We start from the raw sequence: 26,263 nt of genomic DNA, 5'->3' as shown, positions 1-26,263 counted from the left end.
CCCCGCTGCCCAGCCAGGCGCGAACCCCAACAACTCGGCTAATCACTCCTTTCCCCACCAAGAACACACTTGGATTCAATTACTGCTCCCAGATTCTGGGCTTCAGCCAAGCAAAGGTTCAGACAGTCTTCCACCCAGCCCCGAGCCAAGATTTCTCCGCTCAAACCTAATGATCTTTATACGCCACTGCTGGTATTTATTTAATAGTATTTATTATGTATTTTAAAGCTTGTTCCCATCTTGGGTTTAACCTCTGCTGTGTAGATCTAGTTAGGTTGCGTGCGTACCGGTTGCTGGAACCACTGTCTGTCCATATCACGCTTAGGACACCTGAGCTTACAGACCATGACTATAACTCGCATTGCATCCAGCTAATTGGGAAGGCTTTGCTACAGGGCACCGCTTACCACTGTGCGGGGAACGCTGGGAACGGGGCTTTCTTTCTCAGTAAAACATAAGGAGTAATGCGTTCAGCTCTCGTAAATTTAAACCAGAAAGCTGGGACACTCATTTGGCGCGGCGTTCCGAGGGTCTATAAAAGCAGCACTGTGCTTCCTAGTGGATGCCAAACAGTTCTAGGAATCTATTCCCACCAATCCCGAAAGCATCAGAAGTTCTGGGAAACTCAGCATCTTGAGTCGATAAATTCTAGTGTCAAAAACCGCCACTGTCCTGGGAAAAGGGAGGCGCACGAGAACAACGCTGTCCAACGCCTCCTTTACCCAGGCAGGGGGACGTCGGGGCCACCTGTAAAATCTCTACCATTCTTGTTATTACATTTAAGCCTTCAGGAATTTTAGCCACCTACTGGTGGGGGGTGAGGATTCTCCCCGGGTCTCCCGGCCAGATGGTTACAGACATCGAAACTAGTCTAAATTCTTCAGGACTGTTTTAACGTCACATACAAACAATGTCCTTTCTGTGTTCCGCTGTTCTCTCGTGGTATAAATTGGGCACTAACAGCCATGAAAGTAAATGAGGAAGAACCGAAATACCTGTAGTTCCCCATATGTCTGTTTTCGTACTCTTCCTTGGAGATCTGTTTCCGGACCTGGGCCAGGCGTTCCTTCTAGAAAACAGGATAGGAGCAGATTTGGAATGTCTATCTTTATGGGGATCAATGACCATTTGTGTGCATTTATCCACCTGTCGTCCCTCTTCTCTCGGCTGTGACACAAACTAAGGGGTCTATTTACTAAGCCGGAGATAAAGTACCAACCAATCAGCTCCTAACTGTCATTTTTCAAACCCAGCCTGTGACATGGCAGTTAGGAGCTGATTCGCTAGTACTTTATCTCCATCCTCTGGCTTAGTAAATAGGTCCCTAAAAGCTCTATCAAGGTTGATGGATCCATAGAGTGTAAGCCTGCGAGCAGGGCCCTCTTACCGCTTTGTCTGTCTGATATTACCCAGTCTTGTCTTATTGCTATTCTGTACTACTACCCAACTGTAAAGAACAACAACATATGATGGCGCTATATAACTAAATGAATAAAATAAATAAGGTGTATGAAAGCTCCTGTGTATGCTGGCTGTAAATTAGACGATCAGAGCAATAAAGTTTTGTGATTATCCAATATCAGGCCACTCGGGGGCAATTTCCTACCTGTACCCTGCAGGATATAATTTCTTATTATTAGGAGGTGGGGAATCAAAATTTATATACAATCTTAAAACCTCTATCTAATTCAAATCAGAGCGGATTGAATATGGCTGAGAGGTAGCTCCCGGAGTTATTCAATTCAGCGCAATGTGATGCCCTACGGGGGGGGAGCAGAAATACGACAAAGTACTGGCGCAATGCTGTTTTCTGCCCTAACTGCGACGGAAACAACAACGTGTCGGAGGAGAATGGCGGTTCTCGCGACTATACATGCTGTATAGTGAACTCTGTCTTCTCCGACATAACAGCTCGCTGAATTGAATAGAACTAGGAGCTTCTTCCTGGCCCAATTCAATCCACCCTGAATTGGCCCCAATTGAATAAGGTATTCAAACAAACATTGCAGCATTCAATTACTAAAAACCACTGATTTGCTGCAAATGGATCATGCAAAAACTGGTTGTACCTGAGTGAACCTTATGCAATGCTTCCAATTACGCCTAACGTACTTTTTTATCTACGGTTTGTAGGACGCGTACCCTTGTGTAGCCTAGTGCACACCTCTGTTTTTGATCCATCTGTGGCACCTATAAAACTAGTGTGTAAACTCATTTTTCTGGCTTCATCTTAGCCATAAACTGTATATCCAGGCACCTTTGTACAGGCCTCATACTCACAAGCGATATGACCAATCTCGCCAATGACCTCTCAACACGCAGAATGCAATGCGGTTTTCGCAACTATAAAAAGGCGCATTTTCAACTTTTAAACTGATGAACATTTACCCCCAGTAGCTTCAACACAGCAGCTTCTTTAGTCCAAGATTTCTCCAAAATCATTTAAGAAAAAAAAAATGCAGTGAGATCACACATCGCTACCGGAGTGCAACGCGGGAGCTACAGATCGCTGTACAGCTAGTGATTGGGTGGTTACCAGTTCCTCCTTCCTCCTCTCCAGCGTGTGGCGCTGTTTCTCCCAGTCAGAAGATCCCGGCGACAGCTTCTTCATGGATCCCTGACCATAGAGTCTCCTCTGCGCCTCGGCTTTCTGCTTGGCCAGATTCTTCTTTTTATCGCTTGCTCTACAAAAAAAGACAAATCGTTACCTCGGTAATGAAATATTAAAATGCCAGCTCGTATAACTTTATTACTAAGAAGGGCCTGCAGAGAACATGTCCCAAGTGACTTTACTCTCAAGGATTAAACAATTAGCATCTTTCGGTAACAGGTTTATAAATTACCTGCAAAACAACAAACAGATGATGCTTCCCTTTGTGCAGCCGGCAAACCTGAATACTAAATAATAGAATACAACAAAGGCTAATGAACCATTGCTACCCTATGTGCCAATTATCAAGACTGATCTCAAACAAAGACTGCCGCGTAGGAAACAGCTTGGGGGGACAGTGAAACAATCCCAGGAATTAAATTGCTGCTTGTTTTCCAAACGATCAATGTATTGTTATTTTAGGGAGCTTGATATTATTAATATATGTTCTTAGGAAATAAAATTAATTAGTAGTCATTCTATTTATGTATTTATTTAGTCATTATTAGAACATTTTATTCATTTATAGCAAAAATCATTTTATGTAGAAGCCGGGACCTCGCAATCTACCCTTTGTATCCTCACCCGTTGCGTATCATGGAGTTTTGTCCAGGGGGCGTGGTTTGGAACAGCCAGGGGAGGAGCTTATTTCCTTCTGATTTTACAATGTTAGGAGATGCGCGTGGGTATTTTCAGGTTTACCTGCACTGCACTAAGGGGGTCATTCCGACCTGATCGCACGCTGCTGTTTTTCGCAGCGCAGCAATCAGGAGAGAACTGCGTATGCACCGCAATGCACAAGCGCGTCGTACGGGTACAAAGCGGATCGTTGCTGAGCGATGGATTTAACAAAGAATCCATTTGCACAGCCGATCGCAAGGAGACTGACAGGAAGAGGGCGTTTGTGGGTGTCAGCTGACCGTTTTCTGGGAGTGGTTGGAAAAACACAGGCGTGTCCAAGCGTTTGCAGGGCGGGTGTCTGGCGTTAATTCCAGCCCTGGACAGGCTGAAGTGATCACAGCAGCTGAGTAAGTTCTGGGCTACTCAGAAACTGCACAAAACTTTTTTGTACCGCCGGCTGCACAGGGGTTCCACACTTGCACAGCTAAAATACACTCCCCTATAGGCGGCGACTTTCTGTTCGCAGCGCTGCAAAAAATAGCTAGCGAGCGATCAACTCGGAATGACCTCCTAAGATAGTATAAAGAGAAGAACATCTCGGACCGAGCCATCCATCAAACACACAGTGTGACTGCCCCTGATTGCTGTGGGAGATGCTGAAAGTCACATTATCTCCCCGTACCTCTGTCTGATCACCGATTCTCCTGTAATATTATATATAGTTCCTGTGACTGCAGCTTCCCTCTGGTTGGAAAAGAGCCCAGAGGATACGTAATTATACTTTGTACAGATGTAAAAGTTGCTATAGAAATGACGGACAAGACGCTAATTATTAATCCCTGGTAGTCAGCGCCAGATTCAGCATCTGCGTCGTGATGGAGAAATTACTCTATGACACGTGCAGGGCAGTCCATGCAGGCAGGGTACTAGAGACGTCCCGCCAGGCCTGCCATAGTCCCTCACAGCCTGTAATACATACATCTAACAATCCCTATGTTTTTCTATACAGTAACTTGTTAGACAGAGACCAATAAAAGGAGGAATTGCGGAGAACGTTCTGTAAATCTAAAATTACAAATATGTTGCGTATGTTGGAGAATAAATTGTACCAGGGCCATAACTAGGGTGGTGCGACATGTGCAACAGCACAGAGAGCTGCAAGGCAGGGGGCGCTGTTCCACTGATCTTACACACAGCTAGCAGCAGCACGCCTGTTACTGCATTGTACTCAGCTAAGTCCCAGGGAAGCCTTCCAGATCCTGTGTGGGGAGTGCATACGGCTACAAGGGGTGACCGCTGACCTGCTGCAGTGAGCAGCAGCACACCCGCTGGCACAGTGGCTCGGCGCAGTGTACCGGTAAGGGAATAAATGCAGGTGAAATACAGTATACCTGTCACCTGGTCCTACATGTGCCCTGCCTCTTCTTACCCAAGCTGCCACCTTCACCTCCTTGTTCTGCCACCTCGTCCTCCTCCCTGTGCCCTGCCTCTTCTTCCCCAAGCTGCCACCTTCAACTCCTTGTTCTGCCACCTCGTCCTCCTCCCTGTGCCCTGCCTCTTCTTCCCTAAGCTGCCACCTTCAACTTCTTGTTCTGCCCCCTCGTCCTCCTCCCTGTGCCCTGCCCCTTATTCCCCATGCTGCCACCTTCATCTTCCTGTTCTGCCACCTCGTCGTCCTCCTCCCTGTGCCATGCCTCTTCTTCCCCATGCTGCCACCTTCATCTTCTTATTCTGCCACCTCATCCTCATCCCTGTGCCCTGCCTCTTCTTCCCCAAGCTGCCACCTTCATCTTCTTGTTCTGCCACCTTGTCCTCCTCCCTGTGCCCTGCCTCTTCTTCCCCAAGCTGCCACCTTCAACTTCTTGTTCTGCCACCTCAGCCTCCTTCCCGTGGCCCGCCTCTTCTTCCCCAAGCTGCCAACTTCAACTTCTTGTTCTGCCACCTCGACCTCCTTCCCGTGGCCCGCCTCTTCTTCCCCAAGCTGCCACCTTCAACTTCTTGTTCTGCCACCTCGACCTCCTTCCCGTGCCCCGCCTCTTCGTCCCCAAGCTGCCACCTTCAACTTCTTCTTCCGCCACCTCGTCCTCCTCCCTGTGCCCCGCCTCTTCTTCCCCATGCTGCCACCTTCATCTTCTTGTTCTGCCTCCTCGTCCTCCTCCCTGTGCCCTGCCTCTTCTTCCCCAAGCTGCTACCTTCAACTTCTTGTTCTGCCCCCTCGTCCTCCTCCCTGTGCCCTGCCTCTTCTTCCCCAAGCTGCCACCTTCAACTTCTTGTTCTGCCCCCTCGTCCTCCTCCCTGTGCCCTGCCCCTTATTCCCCATGCTGCCACCTTCATCTTCCTGTTCTTCCACCTCGTCCTCCTCCCTGTGCCCTGCCTCTTCTTCCCCATGCTGCCACCTTCATCTTCTTGTTCTGCCACCTCATCCTCATCCCTGTGCCCTGCCTCTTCTTCCCCAAGCTGCCACCGTCAACTTCTTTTTCTGCCACCTTGTCCTCCTCCCTGTGCCGTGCCTCTTCTTCCCCAAGCTGCCACCGTCAACTTCTTGTTCTGCCACCTTGTCCTCCTCCCTGTGCCCTGCCTCTACTTCCCCAAGCTGCCACCGTCAACTTCTTGTTCTGCCCCCTCATCCTCCTCCCTGTGCCCTGCCTCTTCTTCCCCAAGCTGCCATCTTCATCTTCTTGTTCTGCCACCTCGTCCTCCTCCGTGCCCTGCCTCTTCTTCCCCAAGCTGCCATCTTCATCTTCTTGTTCTGCCACCTCGTCCTCCTCCGTGTCCTGCCTCTTCTTCCCCATGCTGCCACCTTCAACTTCTTGTTCTGCCACCTTGTCCTCCTCCCTGTGCCCTGCCTCTTCTTCCCCATGCTGCCACCTTCAACTTCTTATTCTGTCACCTTGTCCTCCTCCCTGTGCCGTGCCTCTTCTTCCCCAAGCTGCCACCTTCAACTTCTTGTTCTGCCACCTTGTCCTCCTCCCTGTGCCCTGCCTCTTCTTCCCCATGCTGCCACCTTCAACTTCTTGTTCTGCCACCTCGTCCTCCTCCCCGTGCCCTGCCTCTTCTTCCCCATGCTGCCACCTTCAACTTCTTGTTCTGCCCCCTCGACCTCCTCCCTGTGCCCTGCCTCTTCTTCCCCATGCTGCCACCTTCAACTTCTTGTTCTGCCAACTCGTCCTCCTCCCTGTGACCTGCCTCTTCTTCCCCATGCTGCCACCTTCAACTTCTTGTTCTGCCACCTCGTCCTCCTCCCTGTGCCCTGCCCCTTATTCCCCATGCTGCCACCTTCAACTTCTTGTTCTGCCACCTCGTCGTCCTCCCTGTGCCCTGCCCCTTATTCCCCATGCTGCCACCTTCAACTTCTTGTTCTGCCCCCTCGTCCTCCTCCCTGTGCCCTGCCTCTTCTTCCCCATGCTGCCACCTTCAACTTCTTGTTCTGCCAACTCGTCCTCCTCCCTGTGACCCGCCTCTTCTTCCCCAAGTTGCCACCTTCAACTTCTTGTTCTCCCACCTCGTCATCCTCCCCGTGCCCCGCCTCTTCTTCCCTAAGCTGTCACCTTCAACTTCTTGTTCTGCCACCTCGTACTCCTCCCTGTGCCCTGCCTCTTCTTCCCCAAGCTGCCACCTTCAACTTCTTGTTCTCCCACCTCGTCCTCCTCCCCGTGCCCCGCCTCTTCTTCCCCAAGCTGTCACCTTCAACTTCTTGTTCTGCCACCTCGTACTCCTCCCTGTGCCCCGCCTCTTCTTCCCCAAGCTGCCACCTTCAACTTCTTGTTCTCCCACCTCGTCCTCCTCCCCGTGCCCCGCCTCTTCTTCCCCAAGCTGTCACCTTCAACTTCTTGTTCTGCCACCTCGTACTCCTCCCTGTGCCCTGCCTCTTCTTCCCCAAGCTGCCACCTTCAACTTCTTGTTCTGCCACCTCGTCCTCCTCCCTGTGCCCTGCCTCTTCTTCCCCAAGCTGCCACCTTCATCTTCTTGTTCTGCCCCCTCGTCCTCCTCCCCGTGCCCCGCCTCTTCTTCCCCAAGCTGTCACCTTCAACTTCTTGTTCTGCCACCTCGTACTCCTCCCTGTGCCCTGCCTCTTCTTCCCCAAGCTGCCACCTTCAACTTCTTGTTCTGCCACCTCGTTCTCCTCCCCGTGCCCCGCCTCTTCTTCACCAAGCTGTCACCTTCAACTTCTTGTTCTGCCACCTCGTCCTCCTCCCCGTGCCCCGCCTCTTCTTCCCCAAGCTGTCACCTTCAACTTCTTGTTCTGCCACCTCGTACTCCTCCCTGCCTCTTCTTCCCCAAGCTGCCACCTTCAACTTCTTGTTCTGCCACCTCGTCCTCCTCCCTGTGCCCTGCCTCTTCTTCCCCAAGCTGTCACCTCCTCCTTGTGCACAGTGGGTGCTTAGGAAGGTGATCATAGAGATCAAAACAAGTCAGTCTCAAAGGACATAGGGCACCAAAATGTCTCGTTATGGCTCTGAATTCTACACAAGATTTTGGATGTTTTGGGGAGATATGTCTACATAGGACAGAAAATTCCAATATACAGAGGAAGATTTGGCCATAGAATAGGAATTGGAGCGATTGTTCCATCTAGAATCTGAACTCTAGATAATTATCTGCACTTTTTCATTTTTCTTTATTTACAAAGCATCAATATAATTTATTACTCAGCGCTGTACAGTACGGTGATTACTAAACAGAAAATTACACAAAAACATGAGACCAGAGGTTTAATATCCAGCAGCAATGTCAATATCTAAGACGATAGTTCAGTGGCACAGTGGTTAGCACTGCAGAGCTGCTGGAATTCCTGACCATGGCCCTATCAGCATGGAGTTTGTGTGTTTAGACTGTAAGCTCCAATGCGGCAGGGATTGCAGCTAATTATCACAATTCTCTCTGTACAGCGCTAAGTAAATGGTGGCACTATATAAGTATATGATAATTATAATATTACTAGCAATTGATAAAGCACGCAGATTACTCGGTGCTGTACATTACACGGAGTTCGTTTGGCTAATCAAGCTGACACTTGCCTGGGATAAGTACACACAAAAGGGAAGTCCAAGAGCCCAAGAAGCCGAAAAACGGGATCGGAACTGGTGTCATCAGCACGTATGGCAGTGTGCACCAGCGAGGGATACAGGCATATGGCACGCGAGAGCAAATACAAAGTTTCCCCATAATTATAAATATCTTTTAACATTATTTTCAAATCAAAAGCTTCATTTTGGATCTGTTGATATGATGCCGGAATTACTTCCCCGACAACCTACAGCTCTAGCTGTCAAATCAATCACGCCGGCTAACAATAAAAAGACGGAGAAAATGGCTTTCTGCGCACTGCAATCTCCTGTGTGTCCCTCGGACACTGTGATTACAGGACGGAGAGGATGAAATGCATTACCTGATGTTCAGAAGTTTTAATGCATTTAGCAAAACTCCTTTCTTCACATCGAAGTCAATCTTCTGGTCTGTTCCAAAGCTGGGAGCTCGATTTATCTAGAAAAATGAAAAAACAACTTATAAAAAACAGAGGGTTATATTTCAAATGGAAGAGTCGGGAAACTTTTGGGGTTGGGGGAGGAGTCTGGGGGCTTATTTACTAAGTGTGGCACTTACAGTCATTGCTATGTCCAGAAATATAAACGGGAAATGATTTAATTAGTAAAACACAGCAATTAAATTCATTGCCCTTTAAAATTTTCGGACATAAACATGATGGGAAGTGCTTGGCTTTCGAACCCAACGTTTTGTAAATAAATATATGGGGGGGGGGTGTTTTACTGGGGGCAGGACTGCACACTTTAACTCTAAACATAAAGAGAGGTGCCACCATGCTGCCACACAGAAAAAAAAGGAAATGCAGGTGCACACTCTAAACACTAAGAACACTGGCAATCAGAACAATTATAATAAACTCTGCAATTTAACATGGAGTAAAACTGAGGTTCTTAGCATCATTTCTGGCCAAAAAATATAGGCCCACCTACCACGGCCAGAGCACGGGACATTCGCGGGCTAGCACAACCCAACAACCCAACTGCCCCAAAGCATCACAATGGTGCAAAGTATCACATAGTTGCAAACTACATATTATAGTAGGCACAATGATTGGTAAGTCCTGGATAAATATATCAATACAAGGTGCTTCATGGCGCCTGCGGGCGCTCTTCACACCTTCGCAAGGGGCTACGCCCCCTTAACCCCTGCACGCCTTTCTGGGGTTAAATACTCGTATTATACGGAGTATTACCTGAGAGCTGTTTGTAGGCAATTTGGCTCCCAGAGGGGGACCTAAAAATGCTTTCCCCCCCCTCCCCTTACCATTGACATAAAAAAGTGCCCCCCCCCCCAGATTTATAAACAAAAATTGTGTGTGCGCCCGGCATGGGGGAGTGGCCTTGTTAAAATGTGCGTGACTCCGGTAAAATGAGCGTGGCCTCGTGTAAAAAGACAACCTCACACCCCAGTTTGTGCCCCTGCACCAACAGATCACCGGCACCACAGGGGAAAAAAAATAATTCCACCATAATAAAGCCCACACAGTAATGACTCCTGCACCATATTATGGCACACACCGCAATGCCCTTGATACATTAAATCCCCATTTTACATATGACTGGAGGCAAGAGTCCCTATTTTACACATTACGGCAGGCAAGTGTCCCCATTTTACACATTACAGCAGGCTAGTGTCCCCATTTTACACATTGCGGCAGGTAAGAGTCCCCATTTTACACGTTACGGCAGGCCCGTGTGCCCATTTTACACATTACGGCAGGCAAGAGTCCCCATGCGAGGGTGCGGGTGTGGTGCGGGCTGGGGGAGTTATAAGCCCCGTGTTTAAGGACAATTGGGGGGGGGGGGGGCGATGATGTGGATGTATTGTAATCTCTCCTGTCATGGGTTACCCAGGGAGCCCCCTATGGGTTATTCTCCTGTCAGGGGTTACACAGGGAGCCCCCCTCTTTCCCTCAGGCAGAGTGAGTGATTGGTGGCCAGGCCTGTGCTGCCGCCATTGGTGGTCTCTCCTCCCCACCACCCCCTGTGCCATGCTGCTGCCTGGCGGCCGGGGTGGTGTTCGTGCAGGCGCTGTGGTATTGGCTGACCGGGACGCTGCTGCTCTCCGTAGCCGCGTCCTCCAGCCGGTGACAGACAGCGGTCCCCAGGGATCCCCATTCCGCCGCACAATCGTAGCTTGGCGCCCCACCACGGCCGCTGCACGGCGCGGCGCAGCGTGGAGGCCTCTCCAGGTTCCTCCGTCACCCGACAGCGCAGACCAGCAAGTGATGCTGGCAGGTATTACCGATGGGGGGACAAGGGCTCAGCTGCTGCAGGACCTATATAGTAGGGCAGATCTGTGACTCCGCCCAGCTCTGTTACTCCGCCCAGCAGATCTGTGACTCCGCCCAGCTCTGTGACTCCGCCCAGCATTAAAGGCCCAGGCACAGAGTCACAGATCTGGGCTATTATATAGGAGATTAGAAATGGGTTTGGGTCCTCTGGGTTGGTGTGGCCGGGCTGCTTCAGGGCATCATTATTTTAACACTTAATCTAACACTAATTAGTACCTAAACTGCTTATCTCTAAAGTAACTGTTTTTAACACCCTAATTACTACTTCTCACTTACGTAATACTTGTAGCTCTGAGCTGCTACTTCTTGTTAAAGTAAAAACTTTTAACACTTAAAGTGCTACTTCTTAATAGTGTGATGCATTAGGGCGGTTGGGTTGTGCTGGCCCGGGGAGTCCCGTGCTCTGGACTTGAACCTTAGGAAAGTTAGAGACCCACCAGATGAGGTCACCTAGCCATAGCAGGTGGGCCCATATATTTTGGCCACAAATGATGCTAAGAACCTCAAACTTACTCCATGTTAAATTGCAGAGTTTACTATAATTGTTCTGCTTGCCAGTGTTCTTAGTGGTTAAGAGTGTGCACCTGCATTTTCTCCTTTTTCTGCTTAGTAAATATTCCTTAGGAGGTGATGTTTTCCTACAGGATCTAGATCATTTGGGCTGGGTTTGTGGCCAACCCCCCCCCCCCCCCCCCCCCCCTTTCCCTCCTGTGTCCTTACAGCCATGAAATGTGTTGCTACACACTGCGGAGCGTTTATGCCGGGTTACATGCTTTTATTTCCTTCTTGATATAAGTGACATGTTAATAGAAGAAGCAAAGAGAAAGAAGTATTTCCGTAGGTTTATTATAAAAGGGGTCAGTTCGTGGATTATACTGTGACTGAGGTGGAAATAAAAATGTGCGACAAAAAAGTAACACCCCGCCTTATCGAAAACTCTTAAACCAGCGACATAGGGAGCAAGAAACGCAATATTACGGAGTCCGTCTTGATAATGAAATGATATGATAATGTAATATGACTCCTGCTAACATTATTTCACTCTAAACATTGCCAGGTTGGTCGTTCTTTGCCGGCCGACAGATACATTTTTAAAAAACATGCGTCACCGTAGTTTTAGGAGAACATTATAGAAACACTTTAAACAATTTATATAATTTGAGCAGCATTATATTCCGTGACAGGCCTCTGTTCCTAGGACAGGGCTACTTACTGTTGTGTGGGATTACCCACTACAACACCCAGACTCCACTAAGGGTTACTCAGTACCTAGGTAACATACTGCACCTCGGAAAAAGATCTAATTCAGCCTCAATCACAGGGCGAAGGTCAATGTATTCTTCTGTATGGTTAGGCTGGGGAAGGCCTGGAAACACCATAGGCCACATTCTGCCACCGAAACATGTCAAATACATATTGCAGCCAAAGGACTGGTCCAGCAAACCATATAACCGTGTCACCAATGCATGTCCGTATTCTCACCAGCAATACAGTAACTAGTGAGCAGACTTGAATCAGTCACAGCCACCGAAACATGATGTATTCAGCTGCGTAACAGCCCGGTGAGCACCGCCTAACGCCTCCTGCCGACATTAGTGACCTGTCTGATAAACGTCTGCTACATACGCACATGAGCGCTAGAAGAACATGGAAAAGCAGTGTGTTCTATTCTCCGTGTGCCCAGCCAGAGCGATGCCTCTCCTGGGGATACATTACCTCCAGGATAACCAGCGGCAGGACATACGGCTAGATCGGTGACATGCCTCATACACTGTGGCCATCTTTTCTCTGCTTCACTAGGAACATAGCCTGGCTGAGGGTTGACACTAGGCGGCAATGCTATGTACAAAGCACTGCGTTCCGTGCTCTCGTCATGGACAGGATGGGCAGCCGGCTGTCATCTTCAGAAGAGCTGATGATACAGTATAATACGGTCAGCAGAGCGCGGGGAAGGGGGGGAAGGGGGTACATCCAGGGGAACTATATCTCTGCTGCCCACTGTTATAGAAGAGTCTGCGGAAACTGGAGAGAAACTTTTACATGAGCGAATCTGACCTTCCACTTGTTCTGTAACACGTATCGCTGCACGGTATAAGTCACGCTTTATGTTTCTCTGCATCAGCACGTCTGCCAAAGCAAATATGTGTTTACATACATGTGTTTTAATTGAAACTAGTTTTACGTGCCCCTCGGTGGCGATTTCATACGCTGGTAAGAATGCGTCTCCAAAGGGCCCTGCTGATAAATGTTTGAGTGCGCCGCTGGCGCTTCCAGGCGAATCCTCTGAGGTGAACGCAGCCCCCGTGCCACCATCGCATTTCACACAAGTGGTTGTTAAACTATAGTACCCAGCATGCAGTGCCAGGAAAATAACGACATGCCTAGGCCTGTGTAAATGCCAAACAATCATCCAAACCGGCACGGGTCTGTCGCTGTGATCCCGTCCGGAGAACGCGGCTTCCCATACGGGGTACGTTCTCCCCCCTTGCATCGTTCTGTAATGAGATGTGAGGCTGTAAATGAAGACGGCTCACAAGAGCCATTCAATAACCCAATTTCTGTCCTTTTCTTAGGTTTTAATTAACATCACAAAGCAGCCTCGTACAACAGACACGGGCAACAGATTTAACTGTAAAAGCAAACAGCACCGCCTGAGTGAAAATCTATTTTTAATCATTATGTCAACATGCATAATTAAAAGTACTCATATAAGCCGATACAAATGTACCCAGCATGTGCTGCCTCTAATTATGGCATTTACAATTGCAAATGATTACAGTATTAGACTGGTAAACTGGCAGCTAACAAGAGAAGAAACGGATCCAAGAATGTAATGTTCTCCCCAACGTCTTCCTACAGGAAACCAGCCCATTACGTGTCTGCATTAATGGAAGAGTGGATAGCGGCTATATACACTACATGCACAACCTCTGTATAATGTGCTATATACTGGGGTTCATACGCGACCACTAACGATGGCAGGCTCAAACATAGGGGAACATGTACGAAGCAGTGAAAAGTGTGGAGAAGTGAGCCAGTGGAGAAGTTGCCCATGGTAACCAATCAGCATTGTAGTAACATTTATAATTGGCATACTATAAAATTATACAGAGTAGCTGATTGGTTGCCATTGACAACTTCTTTATTGTTTCACTTCTCCATTCTTTTCACTGCTTAGTAAATCTCCGCCATAATCCCCAAAACATATACAGTGAGATTTCCTATACTCCCAATAATTATAGTGACCTCACACTCATCCCCATATCCTATACTCCCAATAATTATAGTGACCTCACACTCATCCCCATATCCCATACTCCCAATAATTATAGTGACCTCACACTCATCCCCATATCCCATACTCCCAATAATTATAGTGACCTCACACTCATCCCCATATCCCATACTCCCAATAATTATAGTGACCTCACACTCATCCCCATATCCCATACTCCCAATAATTATAGTGACCTCAAAATCATCCCCATATCCCATACTCCCAATAATTATAGTGACCTCACACTCATCCCCATATCCCATACTCCCAATAATTATAGTGACCTCACACTCATCCCCATATCCCATACTCCCAATAATAATAATGACCTCACACTCATCCCCATATCCTATACTCCCAATAATTAGTGACCTCTCACTCATCCCCATATCCTATACTCCCAATAATTATAGTGACCTCACACTCATCCCCATATCCCATACTCCCAATAATAATAGTGACCTCACACACATCCCCATATCCTATACTCCCAATAATTATAGTGACCTCACACTCATCCCCATATCCTATACTCCCAATAATTATAGTGACCTCACACTCATCCCCATATCCAATACTCTTAATAATTATAGTGACCTCACTCATCCCCATATCCTATACCCCCAATAATTATAGTGACCTCACACTCATCCCCATATCTTATACTCCCAATAATTATAGTGACCTCACACGCATCCACATATCCCATACTCCCAATAATTATAGTGACCCCACACTCATCCCCATATCCCATACTACCAATAATTATATTGACCTCACACTCATCCCCATATCCCATACTACCAATAATTATAGTGACCTCACACTCATCCCCATATCCTATACTCCCAATAATTATAGTTACCTCACACTCATCCCCATATCCCATACTCCCAATAATTAGAGACCTCACTCATCCCCATATCCCATACTCCCAATAATTCTAGTGATCTCACACGCATACCCATATCCTATACTCCCAATAATTATGTGACCTCACTCATCCCCATATCCTATACCCCCAATAATTATAGTGATCTCACACTCATCCCCATATCCCATACTCCCAATAATTATAGTGATCTCACACGCATGCCCATATCCTATACTCCCAATAATTATAGTGACCTCACACGCATGCCCATATCCAATACTCCCAATAATTGTAGTGACCTCACACTCATCCCTATATCATATACTCCCAATAATTATAGTGACCTCACACTCATCCCCATATCCCATACTCCTAATAATTATAGTGACCTCTCACTCATCCCCATGTCCTATACCCCCAATAATTATAGTGACCTCTCACTCATCCCCAAATCCTATACTACCAATAATTATAGTGACCTCTCACTCATGCCCATATCATATACTCCCAATAATTATAGTAACCTCTCACTCATCCCCATATCCTATACTACCAATAATTGTAGTGACCTCACTCATCCCCATATCCTATACTCCCAATAATTATAGTGACCTCACACTCATCCCCATATCCCATACTCCCAATAATTATAGTGACCTCACACTCATCCCCATATCCTAAACTCCCAATAATTATAGTGACCTCACACGCATGCCCATATCCAATACTCCCAATAATTATAGTGACCTCACACTCATCCCCATATCCCATACTCCCAATAATTATAGTGACCTCACACTCATCCCCATATCCTAAACTCCCAATAATTATAGTGACCTCACACGCATGCCCATATCCTATACTCCCAATAATTATAGTGACCTCACACGCATCCACATATCCTATACTCCCAATAATTATAGTGACCCCACACGCATACCCATATCCTATACTCCCAATAATTATAGTGACCTCACACTCATCCACATATCCTATACTCCCAATAATTATAGTGACCTCACACGCATGCCCATATCCTATACTCCTAATAATTATAGTGACCTCACACTCATCCCTATATCATATACTCCCAATAATTATAGTGACCTCACACTCATCCCCATATCCCATACTCCTAATAATTATAGTGACCTCTCACTCATCCCCATGTCCTATACCCCCAATAATTATAGTGACCTCTCACTCATCCCCATATCCTATACTACCAATAATTATAGTGACCTCTCACTCATGCCCATATCATATACTCCCAATAATTATAGTAACCTCTCACTCATCCCCAAATCCTATACTACCAATAATTACAGTGACCTCTCACTCATGCCCATATCATATACTCCCAATAATTATAGTAACCTCTCACTCATCCCCATATCCTATACTACCAATAATTGTAGTGACCTCACTCATCCCCATATCCTATACTCCTAATAATTATAGTGACCTCACACTCATCTCCATATCCTATACTCCCAATAATTATAGTGACCTCACACTCATCCCCATATCCCATACTCCCAATAATTATAGTGACCTCACACTCATCCCCATATCCTAAACTCCCAATAATTATAGTGACCTCACACTCATCCCCATATCCCATACTCCCAATAATTATAGTGACCTCACACTCATCCCCATATCCCATACTCCTAATAATTATAGTGACCTCTCACTCATCCCCATGTCCTATACCCCCAATAATTATAGTGACCTCTCACTCATCCCCATATCCTATACTACCAATAATTATAGTGACCTCTCACTCATGCCCATATCACATACTCCCAATAATTATAGTAACCTCTCACTCATCCCCAAATCCTATACTACCAATAATTATAGTGACCTCTCACTCATGCCCATATCATATACTCCCAATAATTATAGTAACCTCTCACTCATCCCCATATCCTATACTACCAATAATTGTAGTGACCTCACTCATCCCCATATCCTATACTCCTAATAATTATAGTGACCTCACACTCATCTCCATATCCTATACTCCCAATAATTATAGTGACCTCACACTCATCCCCATATCCCATACTCCCAATAATTATAGTGACCTCACACTCATCCCCATATCCTAAACTCCCAATAATTATAGTGACCTCACACGCATGCCCATATCCAATACTCCCAATAATTATAGTGACCTCACACTCATCCCCATATCCCATACTCCTAATAATTATAGTGACCTCTCACTCATCCCTATATCATATACTCCCAATAATTATAGTGACCTCACACTCATCCCCATATCCCATACTCCTAATAATTATAGTGACCTCTCACTCATCCCCATGTCCTATACCCCCAATAATTATAGTGACCTCTCACTCATCCCCATATCCTATACTACCAATAATTATAGTGACCTCTCACTCATGCCCATATCATATACTCCCAATAATTATAGTAACCTCTCACTCATCCCCATATCCTATACTACCAATAATTGTAGTGACCTCTCACTCATCCCCATATCCTATACTCCTAATAATTATAGTGACCTCACACTCATCCCCATATCCCATACTCCCAATAATTATAGTGACCTCACACTCATCCCCATATCCTAAACTCCCAATAATTATAGTGACCTCACACGCATGCCCATATCCAATACTCCCAATAATTATAGTGACCTCACACTCATCCCCATATCCCATACTCCCAATAATTATAGTGACCTCACACGCATGCCCATATCCTATACTCCCAATAATTATAGTGACCTCACACGCATCCACATATCCTATACTCCCAATAATTATAGTGACCTCACACGCATGCCCATATCCTATACTCCCAATAATTATAGTGACCTCACACTCATCCACATATCCTATACTACCAATAATTATAGTGACCTCACACGCATGCCCATATCCTATACTCCTAATAATTATAGTGACCTCAAACTCATCCCTATATCATATACTCCCAATAATTATAGTGACCTCACACTCATCCCCATATCCCATACTCCTAATAATTATAGTGACCTCTCACTCATCCCCATGTCCTATACCCCCAATAATTATAGTGACCTCTCACTCATCCCCATATCCTATACTACCAATAATTATAGTGACCTCTCACTCATGCCCATATCATATACTCCCAATAATTATAGTAACCTCTCACTCATCCCCATATCCTATACTACCAATAATTGTAGTGACCTCTCACTTATCCCCATATCCTATACTCCTAATAATTATAGTGACCTCACACTCATCCCCATATCCCATACTCCCAATAATTATAGTGACCTCACACTCATCCCCATATCCTAAACTCCCAATAATTATAGTGACCTCACACGCATGCCCATTTCCAATACTCCCAATAATTATAGTGACCTCACACTCATCCCCATATCCCATACTCCCAATAATTATAGTGACCTCACACGCATGCCCATATCCTATACTCCCAATAATTATAGTGACCTCACACACATCCACATATCCTATACTCCCAATAATTATAGTGACCTCACACGCATGCCCATATCCTATAGTCCCAATAATTCTAGTGACCTCACACTCATCCCCATATCCCATACTCCCAATAATTATAGTGACCTCACACGCATCCACATATCCTATACTCCCAATAATTATAGTGACCTCACACGCATGCCCATATCCTATACTCCCAATAATTATAGTGACCTCACACGCATCCCCATATACCATACTCCCAATAATTATAGTGACCTCACACTCATCCCCATATCCCATACTCCCAATAATAATAGTGACCTCACACACATCCCCATATCCTATACTCCCAATAATTATAGTGACCTCACACTCATCCCCATATCCTATACTCCCAATAATTATAGTGACCTCACACTCATCATCATATCCTATACTCCCAATAATTATAGTGACCTCACACTCATCCCCATATCCTATACTCCCAATAATTATAGTGACCTCACACTCATCCCCATATCCAATACTCCTAATAATTATAGTGACCTCACTCATCCCCATATCCTATACCCCCAATAATTATAGTGACCTCACACTCATCCCCATATCCTATACTCCCAATAATTATAGTGACCTCACACTCATCTCCATATCCTATACTACCAATAATTATAGTGACCTCACACTCATCCCCATATCCTATACTGCCAATAATTATAGTGACCTCACACGCATCCACATATCCCATACTCCCAATAATTATAGTGACCCCACACTCATCCCCATATCCCATACTACCAATAATTATAGTGACCTCACACTCATCCCCATATCCCATACTACCAATAATTATAGTGACCTCACACTCATCCCCATATCCTATACTCCCAATAATTATAGTGACCTCACACTCATCCCCATATCCCATACTCCCAATAATTAGAGACCTCACTCAACCCCATATCCCATACTCACAATAATTATAGTGATCTCACACTCATCCCCATATCCCATACTCCCATAATTATAGTGACCTCACACGCATGCCCATATCCTATACTCCCAATAATTATAGTGACCTCACACGCATGCCCATATCCTATACTCCCAATAATTATAGTGACCTCACACGCATCCCCATATACCATACTCCCAATAATTATAGTGACCTCACACTCATCCCCATATCCCATACTCCCAATAATAATAGTGACCTCACACACATCCCCATATCCTATATTCCCAATAATTATAGTGACCTCACACTCATCCCCATATCCTATACTCCCAATAATTATAGTGACCTCACACTCATCCCCATATCCTATACTCCCAATAATTATAGTGACCTCACACTCATCCCCATATCCAATACTCCTAATAATTATAGTGACCTCACTCATCCCCATATCCTATACCCCCAATAATTATAGTGACCTCACACTCATCCCCATATCCTATACTCCCAATAATTATAGTGACCTCACACTCATCCCCATATCCTATACTGCCAATAATTATAGTGACCTCACACGCATCCACATATCCCATACTCCCAATAATTATAGTGACCCCACACTCATCCCCATATCCCATACTACCAATAATTATAGTGACCTCACACTCATCCCCATATCCCATACTACCAATAATTATAGTGACCTCACACTCATCCCCATATCCTATACTCCCAATAATTATAGTGACCTCACACTCATCCCCATATCCCATACTCCCAATAATTAGAGACCTCACTCATCCCCATATCCCATACTCCCAATAATTCTAGTGATCTCACACGCATACCCATATCCTATACTCCCAATAATTATAGTGACCTCACTCATCCCCATATCCTATACCCCCAATAATTATAGTGATCTCACACTCATCCCCATATCCCATACTCCTAATAATTATAGTGACCTCTCACTCATCCCCATGTCCTATACCCCCAATAATTATAGTGACTTCTCACTCATCCCCATATCCTATACTACCAATAATTATAGTGACCTCTCACTCATGCCCATATCATATACTCCCAATAATTATAGTAACCTCTCACTCATCCCCATATCCTATACTACCAATAATTGTAGTGACCTCTCACTCATCCCCAAATCCTATACTCCTAATAATTATAGTGACCTCACACTCATCTCCATATCCTATACTCCCAATAATTATAGTGACCTCACACTCATCCCCATATCCCATACTCCCAATAATTATAGTGACCTCACACTCATCCCCATATCCTAAACTCCCAATAATTATAGTGACCTCACACGCATGCCCATATCCAATACTCCCAATAATTATAGTGACCTCACACTCATCCCCATATCCCATACTCCCAATAATTATAGTGACCTCACACGCATGCCCATATCCTATACTCCCAATAATTATAGTGACCTCACACGCATCCACATATCCTATACTCCCAATAATTATAGTGACCTCACACGCATGCCCATATCCTATACTCCCAATAATTATAGTGACCTCACACTCATCCACATATCCTATACTCCCAATAATTATAGTGACCTCACACGCATGCCCATATCCTATACTCCTAATAATTATAGTGACCTCACACTCATCCCTATATCATATACTCCCAATAATTATAGTGACCTCACACTCATCCCCATATCCCATACTCCTAATAATTATAGTGACCTCTCACTCATCCCCATGTCCTATACCCCCAATAATTATAGTGACCTTTCACTCATCCCCATATCCTATACTACCAATAATTATAGTGACCTCTCACTCATGCCCATATCATATACTCCCAATAATTATAGTAACCTCTCACTCATCCCCATATCCTATACTACCAATAATTGTAGTGACCTCTCACTCATCCCCATATCCTATACTCCTAATAATTATAGTGACCTCACACTCATCCCCATATCCCATACTCCCAATAATTATAGTGACCTCACACTCATCCCCATATCCTAAACTCCCAATAATTATAGTGACCTCACACGCATGCCCATATCCAATACTCCCAATAATTATAGTGACCTCACACTCATCCCCATATCCCATACTCCCAATAATTATAGTGACCTCACACGCATGCCCATATCCTATACTCCCAATAATTATAGTGACCTCACACGCATCCACATATCCTATACTCCCAATAATTATAGTGACCTCACACGCATGCCCATATCCTATACTCCCAATAATTATAGTGACCTCACACTCATCCCCATATCCCATACTCCCAATAATTATAGTGACCTCACACGCATCCACATATCCTATACTCCCAATAATTATAGTGACCTCACACGCATGCCCATATCCTATACTCCCAATAATTATAGTGACCTCACACGCATCCCCATATACCATACTCCCAATAATTATAGTGACCTCACACTCATCCCCATATCCCATACTCCCAATAATAATAGTGACCTCACACACATCCCCATATCCTATACTCCCAATAATTATAGTGACCTCACACTCATCATCATATCCTATACTCCCAATAATTATAGTGACCTCACACTCATCCCCATATCCTATACTCCCAATAATTATAGTGACTTCACACTCATCCCCATATCCAATACTCCTAATAATTATAGTGACCTCACTCATCCCCATATCCTATACCCCCAATAATTATAGTGACCTCACACTCATCCCCATATCCTATACTACCAATAATTATAGTGACCTCACACTCATCCCCATATCCTATACTGACAATAATTATAGAGACCTCACACGCATCCACATATCCCATACTCCAAATAATTATAGTGACCCCACACTCATCCCCATATCCCATACTACCAATAATTATAGTGACCTCACACTCATCCCCATATCCCATACTACCAATAATTATAGTGACCTCACACTCATCCCCATATCCTATACTCCCAATAATTATAGTGACCTCACACTCATCCCCATATCCCATACTCCCAATAATTAGAGACCTCACTCATCCCCATATCCCATACTCCCAATAATTCTAGTGATCTCACACGCATACCCATATCCTATACTCCCAATAATTATAGTGACCTCACTCATCCCCATATCCTATACCCCCAATAATTATAGTGATCTCACACTCATCCCCATATCCCATACTCCCATAATTATAGTGACCTCACACGCATGCCCATATCCTATACTCCCAATAATTATAGTGACCTCACACGCATGCCCATATCCAATACTCCCAATAATTATAGTGACCTCACACTCATCCCCATATCCTATACTCCCAATAATTATAGTGACCTCACACGCATGCCCATATCCTATACTCCTAATAATTATAGTGACCTCACACTCATCCCTATATCATATACTCCCAATAATTATAGTGACCTCACACTCATCCCCATATCCCATACTCCTAATAATTATAGTGACCTCTCACTCATCCCCATGTCCTATACCCCCAATAATTATAGTGACTTCTCACTCATCCCCATATCCTATACTACCAATAATTATAGTGACCTCTCACTCATGCCCATATCATATACTCCCAATAATTATAGTAACCTCTCACTCATCCCCATATCCTATACTACAAATAATTGTAGTGACCTCTCACTCATCCCCATATCCTATACTCCTAATAATTATAGTGACCTCACACTCATCTCCATAACCTATACTCCCAATAATTATAGTGACCTCACACTCATCCCCATATCCCATACTCCCAATAATTATAGTGACCTCACACTCATCCCCATATCCTAAACTCCCAATAATTATAGTGACCTCACACGCATGCCCATATCCAATACTCCCAATAATTATAGTGACCTCACACTCATCCCCATATCCCATACTCCCAATAATTATACTGACCTCACACGCATGCCCATATCCTATACTCCCAATAATTATAGTGACCTCACACGCATCCACATATCCTATACTCCCAATAATTATAGTGACCTCACACGCATGCCCATATCCTATACTCCCAATAATTATAGTGACCTCACACTCATCCACATATCCTATACTCCCAATAATTTTAGTGACCTCACACGCATGCCCATATCCTATACTCCTAATAATTATAGTGACCTCACACTCATCCCTATATCATATACTCCCAATAATTATAGTGACCTCACACTCATCCCCATATCCCATACTCCTAATAATTATAGTGACCTCTCACTCATGCCCATATCATATACTCCCAATAATTATAGTAACCTCTCACTCATCCCCATATCCTATACTACCAATAATTGTAGTGACCTCTCACTCATCCCCATATCCTATACTCCTAATAATTATAGTGACCTCACATTCATCTCCATATCCTATACTCCCAATAATTATAGTGACCTCACACTCATCCCCATATCCCATACTCCTAATAATTATAGTGACCTCTCACTCATCCCCATGTCCTATACCCCCAATAATTATAGTGACCTCTCACTCATCCCCATATCCTATACTACCAATAATTAGTGACCTCTGACTCATGCCCTTATCATATAATCCCAATAATTATAGTAACCTCTCACTCATCCCCATATCCTATACTACCAATAATTGTAGTGACCTCTCACTCATCCCCATATCCTATACTCCTAATAATTATAGTGACCTCACACTCATCCCCATATCCCATACTCCCAATAATTATAGTGACCTCACACTCATCCCCATATCCTAAACTCCCAATAATTATAGTGACCTCACACGCATGCCCATATCCAATACTCCCAATAATTATAGTGACCTCACACTCATCCCCATATCCCATACTCCCAATAATTATAGTGACCTCACACGCATGCCCATATCCTATACTCCCAATAATTATAGTGACCTCACACGCATCCACATATCCTATACTCCCAATAATTATAGTGACCTCACACGCATCCCCATATCCTATACTCCCAATAATTATAGTGACCTCACACTCATCCACATATCCTATACTCCCAATAATTATAGTGACCTCACACGCATGCCCATATCCTATACTCCTAATAATTATAGTGACCTCACACTCATCCCTATATCATATACTCCCAATAATTATAGTGACCTCACACTCATCCCCATATCCCATACTCCTAATAATTATAGTGACCTCTCACTCATGCCCATATCATATACTCCCAATAATTATAGTAACCTCTCACTCATCCCCATATCCTATACTACCAATAATTGTAGTGACCTCTCACTCATCCCCATATCCTATACTCCTAATAATTATAGTGACCTCACATTCATCTCCATATCCTATACTCCCAATAATTATAGTGACCTCACACTCATCCCCATATCCCATACTCCCAATAATTATAGTGACCTCACACTCATCCCCATATCCTAAACTCCCAATAATTATAGTGACCTCACACTCACCTCCAGTTCCTATACTCCCAATAATTATAGTGACCTCACACGCATGGCAATATCCTATACTCCCAATAATTATAGTGACCTCACGCGCATCCCCATATCCTATACTCCCAATAATTATAGTGACCTCACTCATCCCCATATCCTATACTCCCAATAATTATAGTGACCTCACACTCATCTCCATATCCTATACTCCCAATAACTATAGTGACCTCACACGAATGCCCATATCCTATACCCCCAATAATTATAGTGACCTCACACTCATCTCCATATCCTATACTCCCAATAATTATAGTGACCTCACACTCATCCCCATATCCTATACCCCCAATAATTTGTAACCTCTCACTCATCTTCATATCCTATACTCCCAATAATTATAGTGACCTCACGCGCATCCCCATATCCTATACTCCCAATAATTATAGTGACCTCACACTCATCCCCATATCCTATACCCCCAATAATTAGTGACCTCTCACTCATCCCCATATCCTATACTCCCAATAATTATAGTGACCTCTCACTCATCCCCATATCCTATACTCGCAATAATTATAGTGACCTCACACGCATCCCCATATCCCATACTCCCAATAATTATAGTGACCTCACACGCATGCCCATATCCTATACTCCCAATAATTATAGTGACCTCACACGCATGCCCATATCTTATACTCCCAATAATTATAGTGACCTCTCACTGATCCCCATATTCCATACTCCCAATAATTATAGTGACCTCACACGCATCCCCATATCCCATACTCCCAATAATTATAGTGACCTCACACACATCCCCATATCTTATACTCCCAATAATTATAGTGACCTCACACGCATTAACATATCCTATACTCCCAATAATTATAGTGACCTCACACTCATCCCCATATCCTATACTCCCAATAATTATAGTGACCTCACACTCATCCCCATATGCTATACTCCCAATAACTATAGTGACCTCACATGCATCCCCATATACTATACTCCCAATAATTATAGTGACCTCGCACTCATCCCCATATCCTATACTCCCAATAATTATAGTGACCTCACACTCATCCCCATATGCTATACTCCCAATAACTATAGTGACCTCACACGCATCCCCATATACTATACTCCCAATAATTATAGTGACCTCACACTCATCCCCATATCCTATACTCCCAATAATTATAGTAACCTCACACTCATCCCCATATGCTATACTCCCAATAACTATAGTGACCTCACACGCATCCCCATATACTATACTCCCAATAATTATAGTGACCTCGCACTCATCCCCATATCCTATACTCCCAATAATTATAGTGACCTCACACTCATCCCCATATCCTATACTCCCAATAATTATAGTGACCTCGCACTCATCCCCATATCCCATACTCCCAATAATTATAGTGACCTCGCACTCATCCCCATATCCCATACTCCCAATAATTATAGTGACCTCACACTCATCCCCATATCCTATACCCCCAATAATTATAGTGACCTCACACTCATCCCCATATCCCATACTCCCAATAATTATAGTGACCTCACACTCATCCCCATATCCCATACTCCCAATAAT

The 26,263-nt window shown here is 44.6% G+C and overlaps 1 protein-coding gene across 3 annotated transcripts in view; it reads right to left on the bottom strand.

The window, feature by feature from the left end:
- TTLL7 (tubulin tyrosine ligase like 7) overlaps positions 1-26,263 on the bottom strand; it is a 434,278-nt gene that overhangs the window by 197,712 nt on the left and 210,303 nt on the right. For all 3 annotated transcript variants that reach the window (XM_063938974.1, XM_063938973.1, XM_063938975.1), the window contains 3 exons: positions 8,661-8,755; positions 2,537-2,684; positions 996-1,069 (listed from right to left, as the gene is read on the bottom strand). In XM_063938974.1, coding sequence (XP_063795044.1) covers positions 996-1,069; positions 2,537-2,684; positions 8,661-8,755 — 317 coding nt within the window. The remainder of the gene's footprint in view (positions 1-995; positions 1,070-2,536; positions 2,685-8,660; positions 8,756-26,263) is intronic.

Source organism: Pseudophryne corroboree, chromosome 9 (genome assembly GCF_028390025.1).
Source record: "Pseudophryne corroboree isolate aPseCor3 chromosome 9, aPseCor3.hap2, whole genome shotgun sequence".
In the NCBI taxonomy this organism is placed as follows: Eukaryota; Metazoa; Chordata; class Amphibia; order Anura; family Myobatrachidae; genus Pseudophryne; species Pseudophryne corroboree.
The sequence above is the reverse complement of the archived record's forward strand: the minus strand, read 5'-3'. Positions and strand labels throughout refer to the sequence as shown.